This window comes from Rhodnius prolixus, unplaced genomic scaffold (assembly GCF_049639745.1).
Source record: "Rhodnius prolixus isolate KJV_2025 unplaced genomic scaffold, Rpr scaffold_7, whole genome shotgun sequence".
Taxonomy (NCBI): domain Eukaryota; kingdom Metazoa; phylum Arthropoda; class Insecta; order Hemiptera; family Reduviidae; genus Rhodnius; species Rhodnius prolixus.
In genome coordinates this window covers 474,758-496,889 of record NW_027411582.1, presented here as the reverse complement: position 1 = coordinate 496,889, position 22,132 = coordinate 474,758, and the positions used below count along the sequence as shown (strand labels likewise).

The 22,132-nt window shown below is 34.8% G+C and overlaps 1 protein-coding gene across 1 annotated transcript in view; it reads right to left on the bottom strand.

The window, feature by feature from the left end:
• The window catches only part of e (nonribosomal peptide synthetase ebony), a 29,819-nt gene that overhangs the window by 7,012 nt on the left and 675 nt on the right, over positions 1-22,132 (bottom strand). The window contains exons 2-8 of the mRNA XM_074113195.1: positions 13,637-13,774; positions 9,707-9,988; positions 8,549-8,719; positions 7,369-7,604; positions 7,054-7,128; positions 2,156-2,357; positions 1,903-2,070 (exon numbers count right to left, since the gene is read on the bottom strand). Coding sequence (XP_073969296.1) covers positions 1,903-2,070; positions 2,156-2,357; positions 7,054-7,128; positions 7,369-7,604; positions 8,549-8,719; positions 9,707-9,988; positions 13,637-13,772 — 1,270 coding nt within the window. The 5' untranslated portion in view covers positions 13,773-13,774. The remainder of the gene's footprint in view (positions 1-1,902; positions 2,071-2,155; positions 2,358-7,053; positions 7,129-7,368; positions 7,605-8,548; positions 8,720-9,706; positions 9,989-13,636; positions 13,775-22,132) is intronic.

Below are 22,132 nucleotides of genomic sequence, written 5' to 3'. Positions count from 1 at the left end.
AGACTACGGTAACTTCGGAAGGCGATTTTGGGCATCATTTGCAACAAAAAATTCCATATAAACTATGGCTCGATTCGGCTCCGTTTTGTAGATATTTTTAATTTTATGTTTTTTCAAGGTGTTACTTCTTTTTAGCAAAAGGTTGTCTATATTTATCAAACTATTAAAGCTACAGCTATTTTAATAAGCTCATTAGAAAGAAGGTTAAATTTCCTTTTAAATAAGCTAATTTATATTCTAAAATAATAATATTAAGTATTTTACTTTGTGGCCCAAACATAAGAAATAGCAAGTTTCTAATTTTTGCCAAAAACTTTGACTTCATTTTTCTCAAAAATATTTTATATGAAAAAACAGGGCACTGTTCAGGAAAAACATCTACATACGATCACCTTTCGAACGGTATACAATCATTAGGGTTATGTTAAAAATTGATGCAGAAATCTGTGATTAATTGCAAAAAAGTAGGCCTCAAAACAGCGTCTGCATTATGGAAGGAATTCACCTACCATAAGAATATAACTGATCAGAATCATCAAATCCAGTACGATTTTTTGCAAACGTGTAATTTAATAATTAATTAATTTAAGTACTATTTTTAAAAAATATAAAATTTATATTATAAATAATAAAATAAAATAAAAAGAAGAAAAATGAATATGATGTTAAATGAGTGTTAGGTACCAATTTCAAAAGAAAGGATTTTCGTTTAACGAGTTTAGATCTGTGTGTTATTCTTTAGTTAATTAAAGAAATATGCCAAATAATGTGAATAAATCACACATTTTCTTGAACTACTCAATAAACTTTTGGAATTAACAGGTTGTGAAGAGCTAATGAATAAACCGAGAACATACTTATCGCTCTAATCTCCAAGTTAAAAACTGACATGTTTTATCCTAATACGGCTTATAAAAACAAATAAATACAACAAGCAGAAAAGATAGTTTAAAGACTACATTTTCATTAGATATTTAGTTGTCATTTTGCTATCATTATGCCAACGTATTCGAATATTGAATATCGCGATGTGTTATACATCTACGGTTTCGTAGATTGGAATAGCTAGTGGAGAAGCTAGGCGGGAATATTCTAGATGTTTTCCTAATAGAGTGTTCCGAACGCTTATTAAATTACACGTTTGCAAAAAATCGTACTGGATTTGATGATTCTGATCAGTTATATTCTTATGGTAGGTGAATTCCTTTCATAATGCGGACGCTGTTTTGAGGCCTACTTTTTTGCAATTAATCACAGATTTCTGCATCAATTTTTAACATAACCCCAATTATTGTATACCGTTTGAAAGGTGATCGTATGTAGATGTTTTTCCTGAATAGTGCACGGTTTTTTCATATAAAATGTTTTTGAGAAAAATATAGTCAAAGTTTTTGGAAAAAATTAGAAACTTGCTATTTCTTATGTTCGGGCCACAAAGTAAAATACTTAATATTATTATTTTGGAATACAAATTAGCTTATTTAAAAGGAAATTTAACCTTCTTTCTAATGAGCTTATTAAAATAGCTGTAGCTTTAATAGTTTGATAAATATAGACAACTTTTTGCTAAAAAGTAGTAACACCTTGAAAAAACATAAAATTAAAAATATCTACAAAACGGAGCCGAATCGAGCCATAGTTTATATGGAACTTTTTGTTGCAAATGATGCCCAGAATCGCCTCCCGAAGTTACCGTAGTCTTATGCTGAACACCCTGTATATACCAACACTTTCACATAAAGAACAATTTGTAGAATCCACTTTTTCGAACTCCGAAGACCAAAACGGATATTTCCCAAGAAAACTTAAACTCAACAATTTCCTCAAAGTCGACATACTTTTTCTGTATAGTGGCGTAAGAGATTTTAAAATGAAAAAATGTATTAATAAATAAATAACTACCTGGGTCCACAGTATGTGGGCTTTCAAGAAATCTAAAAGCGTCTCTACCGTTCACATATCCGGCGGCTAGATGTTTTCCACTCACGTACAACTCTCCTATTTCTCCAGCATTCACTATTCTTAAATCGGGGTCCAATAAGTACAGCACTGTGTTATCCAAAGGAATGCCTATTGCACAGCAAAATATTACAAACTGTTTAAGCAAAGTTAAATTGGTAAACAAATCAGATGAATAAAGATTAAGCAGTTTTACCTATCGGTACTTTATTATCAACGGCGACATCTTCAACGCATTTCATAATGTGGTAGGTTACATCACCCATGATTTCTGTACTTCCGTAGAAGTTGCACAGGATTTGAGTTCCACTGTTTAAATTTTCAAAAAACTGCAATGCTAGAGGCACTGATAAAGTTTCGCCACTGCAGATCCATAGTTTTAAATTCTGCAGCTTGTTCTAGGCCAAAAAATAAGGGAAGGTTATTAAAGGTTAATTAACATGGTGCAAAAAATTATCATTATACTATTCTGAAGGAATTCTATAAATTTCTAAAAAAAATCAATGTATATACTCAGAGGACCTAAAACGAGTTTCTAATAAAAACAAGATATCCAAAATTTAACATAATGCCAATCATCTTCTTAGCTAACGGAAGTACAAACACATTACTTTCTCTTATCAAATTTTAAAGTTCTAAGTTATACACTTTCTTCGATTTTTTGGGTAAGTTGGCTTCCAAGAGGTGCATTCAAGAAGTCATATAAAAATAATTTGAAACTAAAGCGTTAAGATTTATCCGCTCAAATCCTCTTGTACAGTCTCTCGCCTCCTCTGACATCCCTAACAATACTCCTCGTTGACTGAATCGCCAGTGGCCCCGCGACTTCCTTACTGTCTGAACGTCATTATTCTCCTATCTCTCCTCTCTCCTGCTCATATTCTCCTCTTCACATTCTCCTCTCTCCTATAGAGAGTGCTACCACTGGGTAGCTTCTCTCCTCCTGCTCTTCCCGCTCCAGTTTAGCTCATCTTTTTTTTTTACATCCTATTTACTTATTGTATATATTTATACAGATTGTGAATTACAAAATAAAAGGGATAGCGGAATAAGAGGGGTCTGGCGGCCCCCACCGGTTTTGAAACAATCGACCCAAAAACTTTGGAGGAGACCGAAAAAAAATTTTTTGAAATTTTTTCCGACCCTCTCCAACCCCACAAAAACCCGTAAACGAGAAAAATGTGTTTTTTTGATATTTTAATTTTTTTCGAGCGTTCTAATCCTTTTAAAGCGGTTCCAACGCAACTAAAAATTTATTTTGGATGTGTAGATGTTCCCTGAATTTTTTCGGTTTTTACTGTACAGTTAAATGAAGTGAAACATAGCTTTGAATCCAAAAAAATCGTTAAAAATCGGGATTTTTTAAAAACAAGTCTTCGGCATTTTGGGCTGACTCGATGGAAAATGACGGCCTAACTATGGTTGAAAGATACACTCTTACTCTACAAAATGGCGCAATTGAAATTCAATTTGGTTGCTTGTTGTCTGCGATAACTCAATTTGAGTAAAACGCGAATTTAAAAGGTATGCGATTTTGGCCTATAAAATAAGTCACAATTTAATTAAACAAAAAAAGCACCAAAAATAATGTTCGTATAAAGGTATTCTAAATCGCTGATCAAGAATTTGATGTCAAAACCATGTTTTGACAATTGACAGCTGTTAAAAATGCTGTCAACAAAAAACGAAGAATTCATTTTTTTTCAATTTTTTTTAAATGCACGGATAATTGTTTTTATTTTCAATTCATTGAGGTAATTATAATCTTGAATTTAATGATAAAAGTATATGTTGATAAAACGTCATATCACATTTTTTTAGTTTGATTTTGTCGAAGATGTTAATTTTTTGAAATTTTTTTTCGCTAAAGGAGAGATGCCACCAAAAAAACGAAAACTTCCAAATGATGAATGAATGATGAACCTGTAAAAAGGATCTTCAAATCTTTTTCTGTCATTTCGGGAAAGTCTGATACATCGTCTGATGTCAATGGTTTGAAGATCCTGATGCTGACAAGTTTGAGAGTTCTGATAATTGTCGTTCCACACGATCACGATCTTGCGGAAAAGTTTCGTGATGACTGTGGCTTGTTGATGGTAAATTCGGATCCGCACTGACTAGACGAGTTGAACGACGACATTTTCCGCACAGAACGTTTCCTACATCCACTTCTTTGTCCAGTTCAACCGAAAACAAGTTGGCTTCTTCTTCTGAAGTAATGACTTTTTTTCCCGGTGCCGTATCGCAACAGTAGGTCGCATTTTATGCACCTTTCATCATTTGGAAGTTTTCAAATCCAATTCCTCGGATTCGAATCTACCATCAACAAGCCACAAGTAGATTATTCAACAACAATTATTGATTTCTCAATGTAATTTAATTTAGTCCCCCTAATTTTACTTATAGTAAAATATTGGAAGAATTAGCTGTCCTAAAAATATGCATATCTTATTTACTTTATATTACATATATACAACATTGTGGGATAAATACCTAGATTGAGAATGTAATTGAAGAAAACTATATTATTTGCGATAAAGCCAGATAATTATTACCTATTATCACAAACGTTTGACTACTACATAGAATAACAATTACTTTAATCGAAGCATGAACTTAAACCGACGATTTTTATTTAAAAATAAAAATAAATAAATGAAATAAACAAAATCATTGGTGTAAGTTTTTTATAAAAAAAAGTTTTGAATTTTTTAGCCTCATAATTTTTTATATTTTTTATAACGTTTTTCTTTCTAACCTGTAATTAATAGTTTGATTATTATAAATAACTAGATATAACAGTCAATCTGCAGGGCTACTTGAACAAATATTTTGTAGACGAAAATGGCCAGCATAAGGGTCTGTAGTTATGATATTTGAAAGAGAGAAGAGCTTTTTAAAAAAATTTATTTAACAGCAAAAATAGATGTTAACACTCGGAGGGTTTGACATGAATACAATCGCAGGAGAGCGTGTAAAATGATTAAGAGTACATCAGAACATGAGCATAAGCAGCGTAAGAGCATACGAGAGTAATGTGGGAAAAATAAGTGTATATATTAATGTGATTCTGCGGAGTCAGCTCGAGGTGTCAGGCTCGTGATGGTAGATTCGAATCCGAGGAATTGGATTTGAAAACTTCCAAATGATGAAAGGTGCATAAAATGCGACCTACTGTTGCGATACGGCACCGGGCAAAAAAATGTCATTACTTCAGAAGAAGAAGCCAACTTGTTTTCAGTTGAACTGGACAAAGAAGTGGATGTAGGAAACGTTCTGTGCGGAAAATGTCGTCGTTCAACTCGTCTAGTCAGTGCGGATCCGAATTTACCATCAACAAGCCACAGTCATCACGAAACTTTTCCGCAAGATCGTGATCGTGTGAACGACAATTATCAGAACTCTCAAACTTGCATCAGGATCTTCAAACCATTGACATCAGACGATGTATCAGACTTTCCCGAAATGACAGAAAAAGATTTGAAGATCCTTTTTACAGGTTCATCATTCATTCATCATTTGGAAGTTTTCGTTTTTTTGGTGGCATCTCTGTTTTAGCGAAAAAAATTTTCAAAAAATTAACATCTTCGACAAAATCAAACTAAAAAAATGTGATATGACGTTTTATCAACATATACTTTTATCATTAAATTCAAGATTATAATTACCTCAATGAATTGAAAATAAAAACAATTATCCGTGCATTTAAAAAAAATTGAAATAAATGAATTCTTCGTTTTTTGTTGACAGCATTTTTAACAGCTGTCAATTGTCAAAACATGGTTTTGACATCAAATTCTTGATCAGCGATTTAGAATACCTTTATACGAACATTATTTTTGGTGCTTTTTTTGTTTAATTAAATTGTGACTTATTTTATAGGCCAAAATCGCATACCTTTTAAATTCGCGTTTTACTCAAATTGAGTTATCGCAGACAACAAGCAACCAAATTGAATTTCAATTGCGCCATTTTGTAGAGTAAGAGTGTATCTTTCAACCATAGTTAGGCCGTCATTTTCCATCGAGTCAGCCCAAAATGCCGAAGACTTGTTTTTAAAAAATCCCGATTTTTAACGATTTTTTTGGATTCAAAGCTATGTTTCACTTCATTTAACTGTACAGTAAAAACCGAAAAAATTCAGGGAACATCTACACATCCAAAATAAATTTTTAGTTGCGTTGGAACCGCTTTAAAAGGATTAGAACGCTCGAAAAAAATTAAAATATCAAAAAAACACATTTTTCTCGTTTACGGGTTTTTGTGGGGTTGGAGAGGGTCGGAAAAAATTTCAAAAAATTTTTTTTCGGTCTCCTCCAAAGTTTTTGGGTCGATTGTTTCAAAACCGGTGGGGGCCGCCAGACCCCTCTTATTCCGCTACTCCCTTTACAAAAAAAGAAGAAGATTTATCTGATAAGAGATTTATTAAGAAAACAATGAAGAGAATCATATGTCCCAGACGATGAATTCAGGGTTTTAACAAAATACTGAATGCGTAGGTGTTAAGAGACAAATTTACCAAAGTGGCCTTCCAGAGAAAAGTGATAAGTACTTCTACTTCCGTGCGCCTCTTTTAATGCACTTTACCGCAAAATTTTATAGCCTATGTGAGTAGTTATTTAAATTTAAAATAACCAGCAGTAGTGGTTTTTGGGAAAATAGCGGAAAACTGGAAAAACATTTCGGGAAATTCTTACTTCCGTCAAGTTATTTTTTTTAAACTCATAATTTTATATCTAATACTCATCGACCCCCTCATCTGTTTTCTTTGCTGCATTCATATCTGTGCTGTAATAAAAATCTCAATAAAAGTAATACGAGTATAAATTCTCTTTTCTATGCGCGCAACTTCATTGCACTTTCCAACCTTTTAGAACTTTCTGCGATTATCAAGTTTGTAGTTATATTGGATTCCGAAAACATTACTCCGAATACTTCATCTAAACTTGTACATTATCGGTAAAAATGAAAAATATAAAATCAGCACGATTTCAGTACTTCCTCTTATAGAGGAAAGAGAAAGGTGGAAATCAAATGTGACGTTAAGCAAGCCTGAAAAAATGACATTATTTTACATAATCAAACAAGACTTACATTATTGTGTTTGGAGAGTCCCAAGTAGAGCAAGATAGCGGAGAGTAAAGACGGCACCAGCAACAATCTGCCCACCTGTAATCACACCCCATAACATTCACCAAGGGGCAATTTTACTTGCTTTATTTACCTATTTATTTACTTTATTCAAGTTTATTTGCTTAGAGTAATGACGTCATCAAACTATTAAATTAGTATGTATTTATTATGCAATTCACAATTGAAAATAATAAAACTTTGTATCCAATGCGAAAAGAAGTAGGTAAGAATTTCAAACTCGATTTGAGCAGTAATTCACTTATTTATAAACTCTACCTTATATTTTTCCAAAATTGAAACCAATTTCTGTGGATTACTCGTTACATCTCTTGGCAAAATTAACAAAGTTCTTGGTACACCTGGATGCAGAAGTGGTCCCCAAATTTCGCTAACAGAATCTACAAATGTGAGCGCCGTTTTGAAGACGCAGAATTGTTCGTCAGAAGTGTAAGGCATTTGTTTCCATTGCCACTCTAGACGGTTCTTTATTGATGAGTTCCTAATGCGCACACCTGGCAACAGATATTTCCATCACTATTTAGCGTATCCTCTACAGACATGTAAACACAACCAAAATAACTTTTTTAAATTTCTTTCCTTTCCAAATTTCTCTGCTTTTTAATATCACTGGTCCAAGAAGATCACTATCTAATAACTTGATTGTGCAAGGACACCTCATAAACTTCAGCCAAACGTAAATAACTGAATGTTATTCACCAAAAGCAGCTACTGTTTGGCTAATATAACTTTCTTTGAAATTGTATCATCTCTATAGAGGATTTAGATTATACTACCCTTAGGAAACAATTCAGGCTGTTAAGTTGTACATACCCAGAAAACTTTCGAATTTGTAATTAATAAGCTAACTAGCTACTTGATGGTCTAATAGTTGGGAATTGTTATCGTCTATAACTTTCCAACTTTCCATAAATTATCTTTAAAAAAACAGTTATTTTTTTAATACAACTTTTCAAAAAACCAAAACTCAATTCCAAATACCTAGATCCTTAAGTTTGCTGAATAAATCTCTTTGAACATTCTATACTTTTCATCACTCCAGAAGTGAATTTAAAAAAATACTATCATAAACTCTTTTCTGACCCCGATATCTAAGTTCCATAATAAATTCATCACATATAAGTGTATTAGTTAACTATTAATTTACTTATTTTAAGAATGATTAAAAATAAATATTTTAAACTTATTATTATGATTGAATGTTCCTTTAGTACCACATATTTGTAATTTGTTTTTTATATTTCATAACTGCATATACCAGTTATATGTAAATAATTTTATAGTCCATTTTAAATGTATTGTAACTAAACCTTAACCTTTTCCTACAGTTTTCGTATCTGTTAATCATGTTTTATGCTTAATTTTACGGCGATGCAAATTTGCATTCATAAAGTTTACGCGTTGCAACATAATAAGCTAAGACAATATGAAGGAATACCTTTAGATAAGCCTGTACTTCCAGAAGTGTAGAGAATTATTTCTATTGGATCTTCAACAGATGGCATGATCTCTTCATCAAGCAGAGGAGATGATGGTAACTGCACTGAAATAGTTTCCAGCTTGTGGTAGGAAATGTGACCTACATTTTTATACAATTTTTCTCTTTCATCTAGAGGGGGGAAAAAGTATTACAATTAACATTTTAAAAAAAAAACCAAAAATTGATTTTAGATAGTAAAAGGGACAAAATAACGGAACGTAGCGCTTCAGAACGTTCGTTTGGGGAGAGGCCAATGTATTAAAATTGTCAATATTAATTTGCCTCAATATTAATTAATATCAATGCGTCGGTACTGAAATTAAATTAAATTTAATCTTGTTGAAGTAAGCTGTTAACGGAATAACGTTCACATTATTAAGACTCAATTAACGGCGAGAATAAAGATATTATTTAAAAATTTTTATTCTATTATTGAACAAATTGTATATATATTCTAACGATTTTATTCATTATATTAATAATTAAGTAGTAATTAAAAATCAAGAGATCACTAGTTACTGCTTTTCTAATAAATGTAAAAAGGCACATAATCGGATGAAGAAGCAACATAATATAAAAGGTAATATTGACGTCACAGAAGAGGAACTAGATGTTGAAAAATAAAAGGCTGTTACTCCTCCAAGAGAGCGAATCATAAATTTTTTTTGGGGGGGGAATGAGAGCGCTGCAAATGAATCTCGGGACGTGAATATTGCAGCAGGTTAAATTCACAAAAGCAAAAAGGTTTGAGTTTTAAATAAATGGAAAAATTACCATCGATAAATCTAAAAAAAAACAAGTACATCTTTGAGACCAAAATAAATGAGCGACTACATTCCAAATACCACAACTTTAATAAAGATAACATTGAACAATCAAAACATTATCTTTTATCCAAAACTATTGACAAAGTACTGAAAATACGTACTTGGAGTCAACGTGTTCTTCAAAATGCGGTATGGAGTGAAGAAAAATTGTCGCCTTCCCTCAGTTATTAAGGGACAGATGGAAATACAAAAGCAAAATTCCGAACCGATTTTTAGTATTCTCATTCTAACTATAGTGTATAACAGTGTAGATTTGACTAAAAATATTGACGATTAATTGAATTCTGACCTGTTTCGGAGATGACCAATACTGGTCTTGATTCAGATAGAATGTGTCTGACCCGTTCTGGAGGAGCGTTGTTATCCAGCGGCAGATAGGCACAGCCGCACTTCCAGGTGGCCAGCAGACTGATCACCAGGGAGTCGCTGGCGCCCAGTGCTAGTGCGATTATGTAGTCACCATCGCTGTTTGGGCTCTTCTCAGCGATTTGTTTCAAAAGTGCCCGAGCTAGACGATTGCTCTTCACCTCCAGCTCAGAGAAGGTGAGCTGCTTCTGCAGACCTCGGCCATCTGAAAACAGGAGCTTATTTACAGTAATTCACGCAGCAAATAACTAAAATTTTGAAGCCAGGCAGGATTTCGCCAGCCCCTATTCATCCCATTTGTCACGTCATATATGACACTTTCCTTTTTTTTTTTTTTATTGAAATTTGCAACTTTTTAAGAATAAACTTTTAATATTTTTTCCAAGTTAGGCTCTTCCCTCATTGTTTTAATTTTTTTTTTAATAGCATTTTATTAATACATTTATGTCCAAAATACAGAATACAAAAACAATACTAAACAGCTTGGATTACTCCGTCGATACAAATGTACATACCTAACTAAATTAGGATACACGCTGGTGAAATATTAAATTTCAACATAAATAAATGATTAATAAATGATAAGAAATAAATAAGTGTTTACAATATAAAGGTACGAAGAGAACATAATAAAATGACATAATAAGAAACTAAACACATTCTTTTTTTAAACAGAACAACTGATCACTACAAAACAGCTGATTCACTATAAATACATGTAACAGAAATAATTATCTCAAATAAGGTCCACCTGATGAAGTGCGCGATATCTACGTATGGGTCCAGGTAAGACTAGCGTAATTAATCAATGTACGGCATTGAGTTGGGCTATCAAGGAATGCTAAAAGATAAGGTGCACGGTTGTGTAGGAACCGAAATATGTCAGAAAGAGCTCAGACAAAGCCGAACATTTCGCCAAAAAGTGACATGAATCTTCCTGTTCCAAAGCACCACAAAGTGGGCAACTTTCCACATCACTCTCCAGCCAGAGGGTATGACTCAAATACAACAATTGTCCCCTCAACCTAAATATCCAACCAAGCTGATTAAGAGTCAGTCCGTTTGAATGATCGGTTACCATGTTACATACACTAAAGTTGCGATTCAGGAGGCCATACACAGGAAATCGCGAAGAGGAAGAGGCTCGCCCTTTAAACTCCTCCCGAATTGTCAAACTCATGCTACGTATCAGTTCAGTCATCTGATCGTTCCATTTACAGAGAGTTTCTGGGCCACAGTCAAAAGGAGAATCGCGTTTTTGGAAAAGGTTGAACCAAGATTTGAACCAAAAAGTTTTTTTGTTGATTACTTCCACCGCAAGAACACGGGTGAGGCGGTATGGCGGTAAGTTTAAAACTTTTATGCAGTACTTGAAGTGTAGCTTCATGGTAAAAAGTTGTAACGGATCGACTCCAGTCTCTAAATACAACATAAAATTCATTGTTTTAAAATTCTCTAGTGATTTATTGAAAATATTCTTAAATTTAAGTAAATTAAAATCTTGCCCTTATATAGTGACTAAATAAGTAGCTGTACAATCAATGTTCCAGTATCTGGCGTTGCTTGGAATTTTTTCTTTAATCCAGAACATAATTATTATTAAGTAGGTCATTTCCTATGTATATATATTAACATTGATAAATCACATAGTCTTCAAAATATTCTTCTGGATCTGATAAAATGACTATATTCCCTAGGGTAGGTGAAAGGAAGAAAATGCCGAGTTAATTTGATATAATGATGGCATTTAGGCTCAATTAGCCTTGTAAGGTCGCAGTGTGAGACGTGCACTGCATTCCAACTCTGGTTTACCTCTAACGTGATTAAAAAAGTTGTCAAGAATGGAAATCAAATTAATCACATTGAATTATAATTTTATTATGAGAAGAGATTATTGAGTACAAAAATTATGAGATATTTTAAGATCTTACTCTTTCTTCAATCGTAAGTTGGGAAGAAAAAAGCGAGAATTATTCAAACCGTAAGATCTACTTCAGAGATATTCCTTCAAAGAAGCTTTGGGAAATTTACGTCAATTCCAAAAATAGTTTCCCGTTATACTTCTTAAATTATCCAAAATGACTTGAAACAGTACTATTTCCGATACCACTGCAATATGTGTGTTGCGTGGTTCCTGATATTTAGTATTTATTGATAGGGGCCTTAGATTACAGCTGAAGACAACATAGGGGGAATCCACTACAGAAAGCATGAATTCTTCAATTTCTTTAACCTTTAAGAAAAAAAGCGGGAAATGATTGACTGATCATATTTGATTCAGAAGAAGCTCTGATCCCATTGCTCCACCACGCTTCAAAATGCTAACTTGTAACAAATGGATTATGAATTAAGACGTTACCATCATACGGCAATCTTCTCACAGGAGCCTTCAACAAGCTCCTGACGGAAAATGCCTTGTCATTACCATGGTGACGTAATTAATATTGAGTTGTTTGTAACGTTTTTCAACTGAATCGAGTAAATAAATGTTTCAAGCCTGTAACTTCACTTTAACAATGCAATTTTTGGCTCGCGGCTTTTATTTGCGTCTGGAGATTTTAGGCCACTGATTGTGCAACCAATTACACCTCCTACAGAGAGACTAATTTATATAGATTATTTACTTCATCCATTAGGAGTGGGAAGCAAGCCTCAGGTATTCTTCTATGTGAGCAATGCTGTCATTGCTGTCATTAAGCTGTCCGGGCTTTAAGAGACAGAGGAAAGGCCGCCGCAGTGGTGCAACATTGTTCTAATTATTTGGTCTGTCGTCCAACAGATTACCAATACATTAATCATGTTTTCAAGGCTATAAAAAAGAAATAAATCATTCACACAAACAAACTGTCATTAGCAACTGATTTCGTCGCAGTGGTGGCCTTCAAGCTCAGATTAAATATCATAATAAAAGAGATCTCAAACAGCATACAATGTAGAAGGTCAATAACAGGTCAACATGTGTTGTTCTTTTTCTTGACACCAAATCCACGATACCCGCCGGCCAAATAGCTGTAGTTTACCGCTCGGCCGATATTCGGCTAGCCTCTGCTTCCTGCGGAACCTTGTAATCTTGACACACAGTTGATGTATAAAATGTGGTCGGGTTCGCAGAGCAGGTACTCTACTTGTGAACACTTCTGACAGAATTTCGATTCTCATCCATCATCAAAGTTGGGTTCGATAGAGTTTGACTATCACTTCTAATTCTAAAGCTTATATAATACACCGCTCACTATAATTACCAATTCGGTGAGAGAGGTTTGAGTTAAAATGTATTATACAAATTAACGAGGGGAACGCGATTTTGAACTGGCACCACTGAATCAGTTGAAAATGTGGTCTATACTGCAAGATAATATCGTAGATTAATTGTAGCCGGCATGTTTCTATTGTTGCTGGCAGGTCAACCTCTGCGTACGAATGAAAATCGAATCTGAATCGATTCATTCCTGTTAAGAGCTATTAGATGGTAAAAATATTTATGTCCATAGCAACTTATATAAATGAATACAAAAATGTTTAAATAAGAAGAACACTAAACCGGGAGTAGTTGCAACGAATTCGCATTTTATGTTTGAGTGCAGCAACGAGTACATCACTTTGCCGTTCAGTCACAGACGCATTATATTAACACTTCGAGAATATAACTGTGATTGGAGCGATTATTCTCACCTAGTAAAGTGATTTCTCATTCAAAGTCGAATTATTTAAGAGAAGATATTTGAATTAATTATTTGCTTTAGTAATCTAATTGTGTGTTATTGAATGAGTTGTTGGTGTGTTATGAGTTCAACCATTTTGACTTTCTGCCATTTTTGATGTAATTGAGATCTGTCAATAGATAAATATTTACCTTCATATATAAATGCTGTGTGTTGCGGATACCTGTCCACTGCCTGTTGGAACAGCTTGAACAGTCGGCGACCATCTTGCAACTCTGACCTGGGCGTTGGACCCCTCATTACAGATATTTGAGGAATGGACCCCATTGCTGTAAATAAATAACCTTTATTAATGTGAGAATTGGTTTTTTTAACTTTATTTTTGCGACACCATTTAGTTCGGTCCTAGCAGAAAAGCTGTTTCAGTTTTCCCCAAATTTGAATTTCTTTTCTTTTCATCATGTATCAAAAAAGCAGTACCGATTAGGAGATTTTGATCGCTGATTTAAGACCTGAAGGGACCAAGTACCAAGTCTAAAATAAAGTTACAACTACCATGACTTAGTTTTTCAGATTTGTTCACACTCACATAGAATTTTTTTCTAAAATCCAATTTTTTGGACCTGGAAACAAAACGGACATTTCTATGTGACCTCAATATTGAAAATTTAATAGGATCGTAATACTAGCCAGAACAGAAAGAGAAAGTAAAAAGTGAACAATCCCCCGTTAGATGGTACTTTAGAATTTAACGGTATCGAAAAGTTGTTTAGTGATAGTGCAACCCATAGGATAAAGTAATTAAATCGCAATAATTTTTCTTTGCAGCGAGAGCTAGTAACGGCAGAGAAATAATTTTTGGGATTAATTCCCAGTTGAAATATCATTCACAACAATTGAGAAGGTAGAATAATGTCAGTTTCTGTCATGAAGTTTCATGGATGCTTCTAAGTACCTTTCTGTAATTTTCTTTGTGATGCAGCCAAAAGAGTGTTCCACTGCAGCGAAAATATTGGCTCGTTTTACTTTAGTCTTACAAGTATTGTTCATTGTTTTGGTTACTGATTATTCTTTCTTCTTTCTGGATTAATGAATCATTCACCAGAAGTAATGAACGATACTCATAACAATTATTGAAGTCACTTTTCGAGAAGCCTTTTTCCTTAATTTTTAGAGTTTGACTTACATTTTTGTGAAATCAAATTACCGAATTCACAAGAAGTGTATTTTTTTAGTGGAAATATAAACGGGTATAAACTCGGGGTTAAAAGTTGGCAAAGTCGAGCTAAATAATGATCGACATAGAAATAAGCTCAAATTAATATTTATAAAATATGAGTGCGATCACTCGAGAGCCGTCCTTGGGAGTGTCGATGGCACACTTTCCACTCGTTGAGTGTTGTAACCTCTTGCATTCAGGGTTGCCACACAAACCTGAGATTGTCTTTCTAACAGTCAATCTTACATAACTTTTTTCGTTTGTTTTTCCTAAAAATATTTATAGAAAAGTGTAAAAAGTAAAGTAAGGGGCATAGTAATTCTTATGAAGATAAAAAATGGAACTCTTAATGTGTGCTTAAAATTTGGAATTTTTCTTAAAATTTAGTTTCGATTTATTTACACACTCAAACACAAACACTTTAGAATCTGAAAGATTTTTTCAAAAAAGTATATGTCTTCATTTACACAATTGATATTCAAAATGTAAAAAAAATTGTTTGAGCCATTTTCGGAAATTATTAAGAGAAAGTAAAATTATTTTTGTCTTTTTTAGAGTGATTATCCTCGTCTGGAGGCGTGACTGAGCTCAGTACCATTTAATTGTTATTTCGGAGGCTGAAGAAAGCCTATGAATCTATTTTTAACAAATAACAGTAAATTATTTTGAAAGAATTTCCTGTAGTAAACAGTTGTCGCCAAGAATAGGTTGATTAGTATTTACTAGTTTTTGCACCGCAGAATATATTATGTAACATAGTTTTCCTTGTAATATTCTTACCGTTTCCTAGCCCAGGTTTGGTAAAGTTGCTCCGAGGAACTGTTATATTTGTCTTTAATGAACTAACTCCATGTTCCCATTTCCATGTTCACTGCGTCATTGAATCAATTAATAATGTTGGTGAATGTTCGAAATTTATCTCTTGAATATTAATGAACAGACAAATAATTTATTGATAGGTTCTTTGGTGTTGAGCAACCAGCTAGTATTAGCGATTAGAAAAGCGGGAAGGACCTATGCCCCAAGGCACTGCAGCCACAAGAGAATACTTAGTAGTATTAACGATAGTTGCATATTATCTGGAAGTGTTAATTTTTTACACTTAATTATTTTTTTCCGGGTTTTTGTTTTATTGCAATTGGGAGTGGACTCCATTTAGATGGCCCATGGAACGTTACATGTTAAATGGATAAGGCCCAAAAACTAGACATCCTCGACTTTGGGTTATTTCCACGAGGAACTTCAGGCTATTGTAAGATTAACCCAGTCAACATCGTCTGTGGCTTACCACTGTGTTTCTAGCGATAGTCAGTCCACTTTAAAGACTCCTGTATTATATTTAGGAAATAAATTTCAATAGTTTGGAAGGTCAGTATCTTAAGGAAGAATAAATCAGTTACTCTGTCTATTGTGGGGGCAAGTTGGTCGCTCTAATTTAAGGATCAGGTAGACTCTTCTGGAATTTGTCCTTCTTAACAGATAAAGTGAAATGCAAACCAGATTACCTGTAAGATATGGATGGAGTTGGAGAGTGTTAGAAAACTAGGAACTCCTAAGACATTCCTTTACTATTTAACATAAGATTGACAAGCGACGTGTAGGGTTTATCAAAATACCGAAAAAATGATTTTTTTTGGCGCATCAACTGCTAAGGTCATTTGCGAATGTCTTTTGATAGTTTGTTTCTTTAAATATTTTTATCATTTCCAACGTAATTAATAAAGAGACGCCATAAGCATCACTGCCTCCTCTGTGAGGAGCGCAAGCCAGGCGGGGTTGCGGCAAGCCGAGGACATCTCGTCCACCCAGATATTAATTTACAAGTTATTAGCTAGTTGATTATTGATAATGAAGTAATAAACGAATTTCCTTATTTTTAAAAGCCTACTTGTATTTTCAAATAATCCTACTACAAACTCGATGACCTCAAGAAAGGGGAATTTCTCGAAATTAAAGCAGCCAGAGAGGACCCATTTCTACATTATTTGTAGTGAAAGGTCTACATTTAAAGGTTATTCCTTAACAATCACTTAGAAAGTTATGTTTGCCGAAGCCATTAATACATTTAACTAATACCCAAATTTTATAGAAAACAACTTTTCAGTTTAATTCAGAAGGAGATTTCCTTGACTATTTTCGCACATATTTCACCCGGAAGTTTAAATGCAGTTTCCAAATAGGCAAAGAACAATAATAGTAAAAATAAAACTAGTTATTGTAGTGTTAATAAATAAAGTATGTTTTAAAATCATAAATATCTTTTATTTGCATTTTTGTAATTTGAAAAGACACAGAATTGTTGAAGGACAGCAGGAAATCTGTACAAAACTCATTCCGGTGGATTAAAACGGGTGAAATACCAAACAAACAATTTACCCAGTGACATACCTCAAATTTATTTAAATTACAAATTATTTTTTTTGATAGTTCTGGGGCAGACCGTATAGTTTCATTGTTAACTGGTTCAAGCTTTCACCTACACAAACTCTAATTTAATCGATATTCTTGAGAACAACCGCTCTGGAATTTAAATCTGACAGTGAAGGGGAAATTAAAATTAATTATACAACTGAGTCACCTCTCCTTTGCTTCAGTAGTCTAACTATTTGCACAAATTGCGTTCAGTTAAGTTATTCACCACCAAACATCACAGAGCAGCAGGAGGGGCAGTTGAAATTTCAAAGAAGGCACCAGCATGGCCGTTAAGCATGGGGACAAAAACTAGACTTACCGATGAGCATTGGATAGAAATTAGCTGTAACGCTATCGTGACAAAAACCAAAATTTACACAACATCCTTCACGCCGCCAATCTCGATTATTTCCACAGACTTGGATCGCTACTGAACATCGTCTCGTTTAAAGCCACGTGTGATGCTGACCAAAAAACCCTGCTCCACCCTTCTCTGTTCAAATTTGTTTTGAAAATTATACAAGTACATACACGGATATACGGTATGCATTGTGTACACGAATTATAAGAAAATAATATCCGATGGGAATAGCGATTGATATTCTTGTAATATCATATTGGAAATTTTCTATTGGCAAAATTCCACGGTGAGTCAGAGCGATACGACAGAAGGCCAGTTCACAGTCAGTGTTACCGAACTCACAACAAACTCAAACTACAAGGAAAAACTGCGAGTCTTGCTGATTCAAGGTTGCGTGCGGCTGTTACATGAACTCAGCTGGCAATCAGAACTCTGATGACCCAAAGTGTAGTCTCTTATAAATACTAGATACAAACTTTAATTAGCTGCTAGTGGGATCAGAATAACTATGATACATTGACTAGGAAGTTCGTGTTTACTAATATTCGGGATCATTTACACTACTTTAATTTCATTTACTAGGTTTATAACATTAAAAAGGTTATAGTAGTTACTTATTTATAATTTGTTAAACGCGGAGATCGCTAAAGTGCTGCTTCCTCATTTAATGCTTGCAGTTTAAAGGTCATTATTGGCTCGCATAATTAATTACAATATATGTATGTATACAATTTATTTAAGGTTAGTTTCATATTTATGTGATTCAAAGATAAGGATTTTAGTGTGGAAACAAGGCTAAGTTGCTCATAGCTTCCTTAATTTACGTTATTTCATTAGTACAAAATGTAAAGTGAAGTAACATAATATGTATCTTATGACGTAGAAAATGTTAATTCGGTTTTCAGCGGGTCAGCATCTGAGAACATTTGCGCCCGCAGAGCACAGCCGACCCTCGAACTGTGTCTCTCCTTGCAGACAATACTGATCATTACTGTCAGTAAACTGCTCCTAGGAAATAAAAATCTAAGGGCAAGCAACTAGACTGCTTCCCTAATTCGGAATTCAGTATCAAGTTAATATTTTTCTAGGGCGCTAGTTTTATCTTTAACAGTGTTTTCTGCCTACAGTTTTGCTTTTACTTGTTTAATTTATTTTGAAACTACATTATTTACATAATTATATTTATTCTATTGTTAACGCCCGCCTCAGACGTCGAGCCGCTAAGCAGGCCTGCTGCTGCGCCATTGTATTTGGATATTTCAGTTCTTCAAGGAATTATTTAGGTCTTTATGCGTTAGGTTTCGTTTAGATTAAACATTTGCTTCAAGTTTGATAAATGTTTAGAACTGAAGGTGTCCCATAAAGAAGTCAGGCAAAACCAACTATTTCACCGCTCGATGACAAAGAGAAAAACTCCATGACACATTTTTCACTAGCATTGATTTTGTACTTTTTGGAACCTGGACTTCACCAATCACTTTGTGAGAGGTGTGACGTCCCCCGTCTGTGCCATTCTAGTGCAGCAAGGCTCTACATTGAAATCAACAATTTCACAATTTCCTAATAAAAATTCCAAGATTCAAGAGAATTTAACTTGTGTGTGTGTGTGTAAGTTGGGGTGAGAGGAACTCGTTTGAAGTGCACAGTTATTTTTTGTTTTTGAAATGTAGCTTTTATTTACTAAAATGCAGTTCTTTCTCAATGAGCAAGATTGTTTCATCGGCGAACATGTTCGATTGTCGTGGACATGTTCTGAATTAGTGACTCGAAAGAGTTGAAGAGAAATGGAAACTTGAATGGCAGCGCAGTAACTGTGCTGGAACATCCACAACTCAATCAGAGAAATCGGTTACCCCGCTTAATCTTCTCACTCCTTAATCCCCTCGCAAACTTAACTTTTCTGAGGAGACCTGGGATGCTGTAAGCTTTCAGGCAGGCTATTCGTGACTTCAAAATTCTGAAAGTATCGAATTAACTAACCCTTATGTAACCTTAGCTTACATTTTCTGAAAGGCGACATTGCCATCTATCAAGATAGAAGACTTCTCTGTCTTCCCGAGAGGCGACGTCGTCTAATTCTAGACCCAGCTTTTTCAGTGCTCTACCGTAACACGTCTGGTCTAGCAGATTATCAACTGGTCTTAGCGACGCTAAATCCTCGGATGGTATTGAGAACTCTCTTAGTCTGCTACTCGTGCTCTTCTTTTAGGTTCTTTAACTGATGTCCTGACGGGGCGAAAACCCCAAAAAAAGAACGGTTCTTGCCAGATTATTGGATATCTCATTACTTTAGAGCCAATATGTCCGATAACCTAATTAGCAACTGAATTACTTCTGTCCAAACATTAGCTTACTGAGAACTCCAAAACCATTTCCGATCTCACGCCCATGAGCTCAGAGCTCGCACGGCTTCTCTTCCTGTAGGATCCCATTACGAACACCTATAGCTCTTCTAGGCTTAGATTAAGGGGAATCCAGACGATTTAATTTCCCAGAACCTTTCAGAAGTCCACTTTCTAACAAAGTTCTGTCCGTGTAGAGCGCTAAGGTTGGAGAAAGTAACACTAAACCCCACAAACGGTGCGCTTGTTTGAAATACACCCCATTGGTTCTTAAGGTTGTTGATGGGCTTCGTTGCTTTGTCTTCACTTTTACCTCAAACAGGTTTCACTGACATTGAAATCGAACCAAGATTTCTCTTACTGTACTGTCAGATCAAATTGAAACGAGTTTCGATATCATTCTGAGGTTCTCACAGCCCAAAAAAGTGGTTTTTAGAAGATGGACGTCATGAAACTAGTTCCAAAACGAACGTCACAGGAAGCTTTCAATTCAAAATTATTTTTTACATGCGTAATTAGAGCTTCAAGTTTAAAGAAACGTCAATACAGGGTTTTTAGGAGGGAGATTCAGAAAAAATATCGCTCAAGAGGTTACTTCTTCTACTTCAACTTCTTCAATAATTGTTGAATTGTAGTGGCATTCTTCGACCTTCGTCTCCTTATTTTATAGCATGGACTGGCTTTTCCTAGCACTCTGTTATATGGTTTCAAAAGTCTTCTACCAGAGGTAGAATTTCTGAACATTTCGAAACGGACCATTAGCAGTGTTTTGCTGAAAATTCTTGAAGTTTGCTGATAATGGGCGGCGTATAAGCGCTTTTTCGCTGGAATGCTTATTTCAACAATATCGCTTATTTCAACAATATCGCTTATTTCAACAATATCGCTTATTTTAACAATATCGCTTATTTCAACAATACCGCTTATTTTAACAATATCGCTTATTTCAACAATACCGCTTATTTTAATAATATCGCTTATTTTAATAATATCGCTTACTTCTCGTAATCTGATTCATTCGTTGTGCGCATGCTCAAGCAAGTTTATGAAGGCAAAAAGTACCCTCAAATTTCAACTTTCCAAATCTCATCTGAATAAAATACCCCCTATGATTCACATACGTCCGAACTAATAGGGAAAACCACTTTAGCTCCACCTGAAGATCCTCAACCTAATTTCCTCACTCCCTAAATTATCCTTATTAGATGGAAGAATGTTTCTTCCTCCACGGAATCACCTACCTGCCTCATATTAAGGTTTTATCCTGGCTAAATTCCCAAGATCTTACTGGAGGATATATGTTGTGAAGGTAGCCAGTCGGACATGTGTTTTGAGGCACCTCAACAGCGAGTTCAGGACCAACAAAGGTAAGAGAAGCGGTTCTCTTGGCCAACCTATTTACTTTCTGATTTATTGAAATACCCTCTTGAGTCTGGTACTCAGATTAGAATTCCATTCATGACGGATGTAACGTCCCAATCGTTACTTCGCCCACAAGCAGATGAGTCCCAAGTCTAATTTGCAAATTCGTAAGACTACCTGGAATTATCAGTAGCTAGTTTTCAGTTGGAAGTGAAACTGGGGGGGAAAACCACGCGATGTGTTACAAGTCTAGGAGAAGGAAATTATAAGATCAATATTAGATCCAAAAATAGCGACCGAAATGTTCGATCGGCATTGGTTGGTAGTCTAGCCAATAACCAGAGGCTAGACGGGATTATATGCGTGACAGATGGAGTCTAGCAAATTAAGGGAAAACGGCAAGATCATAAAATGAATGGAACACAAGCACAGTTTTCAGGAATGGGCGTTTTGAAAGAGACAGAAGGGTAGTGCAGAAGGATGGGCACGTTGGAAGAAGCCTCCTAGCAAAATCAGGGTCCGGAGACTGGAGAGAGTGGAGGCAATCCTTCCCATCGGACCCAATTAAAAAGATGTTTTCCACATAATGTAGCCAATAAACGGGTTGAATACTTTTAATAGCAAAGAGGGAATCAGCTCAGTAGTAACAGGATTCCCTCGCCTAGTCCCGTTTTCGAGTCCAGCTACTTAATATCGAGTCGGAAAGGGTTTGCATGATATTGAAGGTGCGTGTTATAAGATATGTAAGAGTGGTCTGAACAGATGTACAAACAAATAAATGCATTAGGGAAGGGGAGACCTGCGAAGCTAATATGCATTGTGGTTTAGTGGGTTCGATTCCCGGTCTTTAGGCCTTGGATTTTATTTAATGGTGGTTAATATGAGGAATTTATAGTAATGTATGTTTGCTAGTCGCCTCCGTCCACGACACCTAATTGGTGGTTAGACGTAAAGCCCGCCCTGAAAAAATAGGCATGAGGGAAGGAATTAG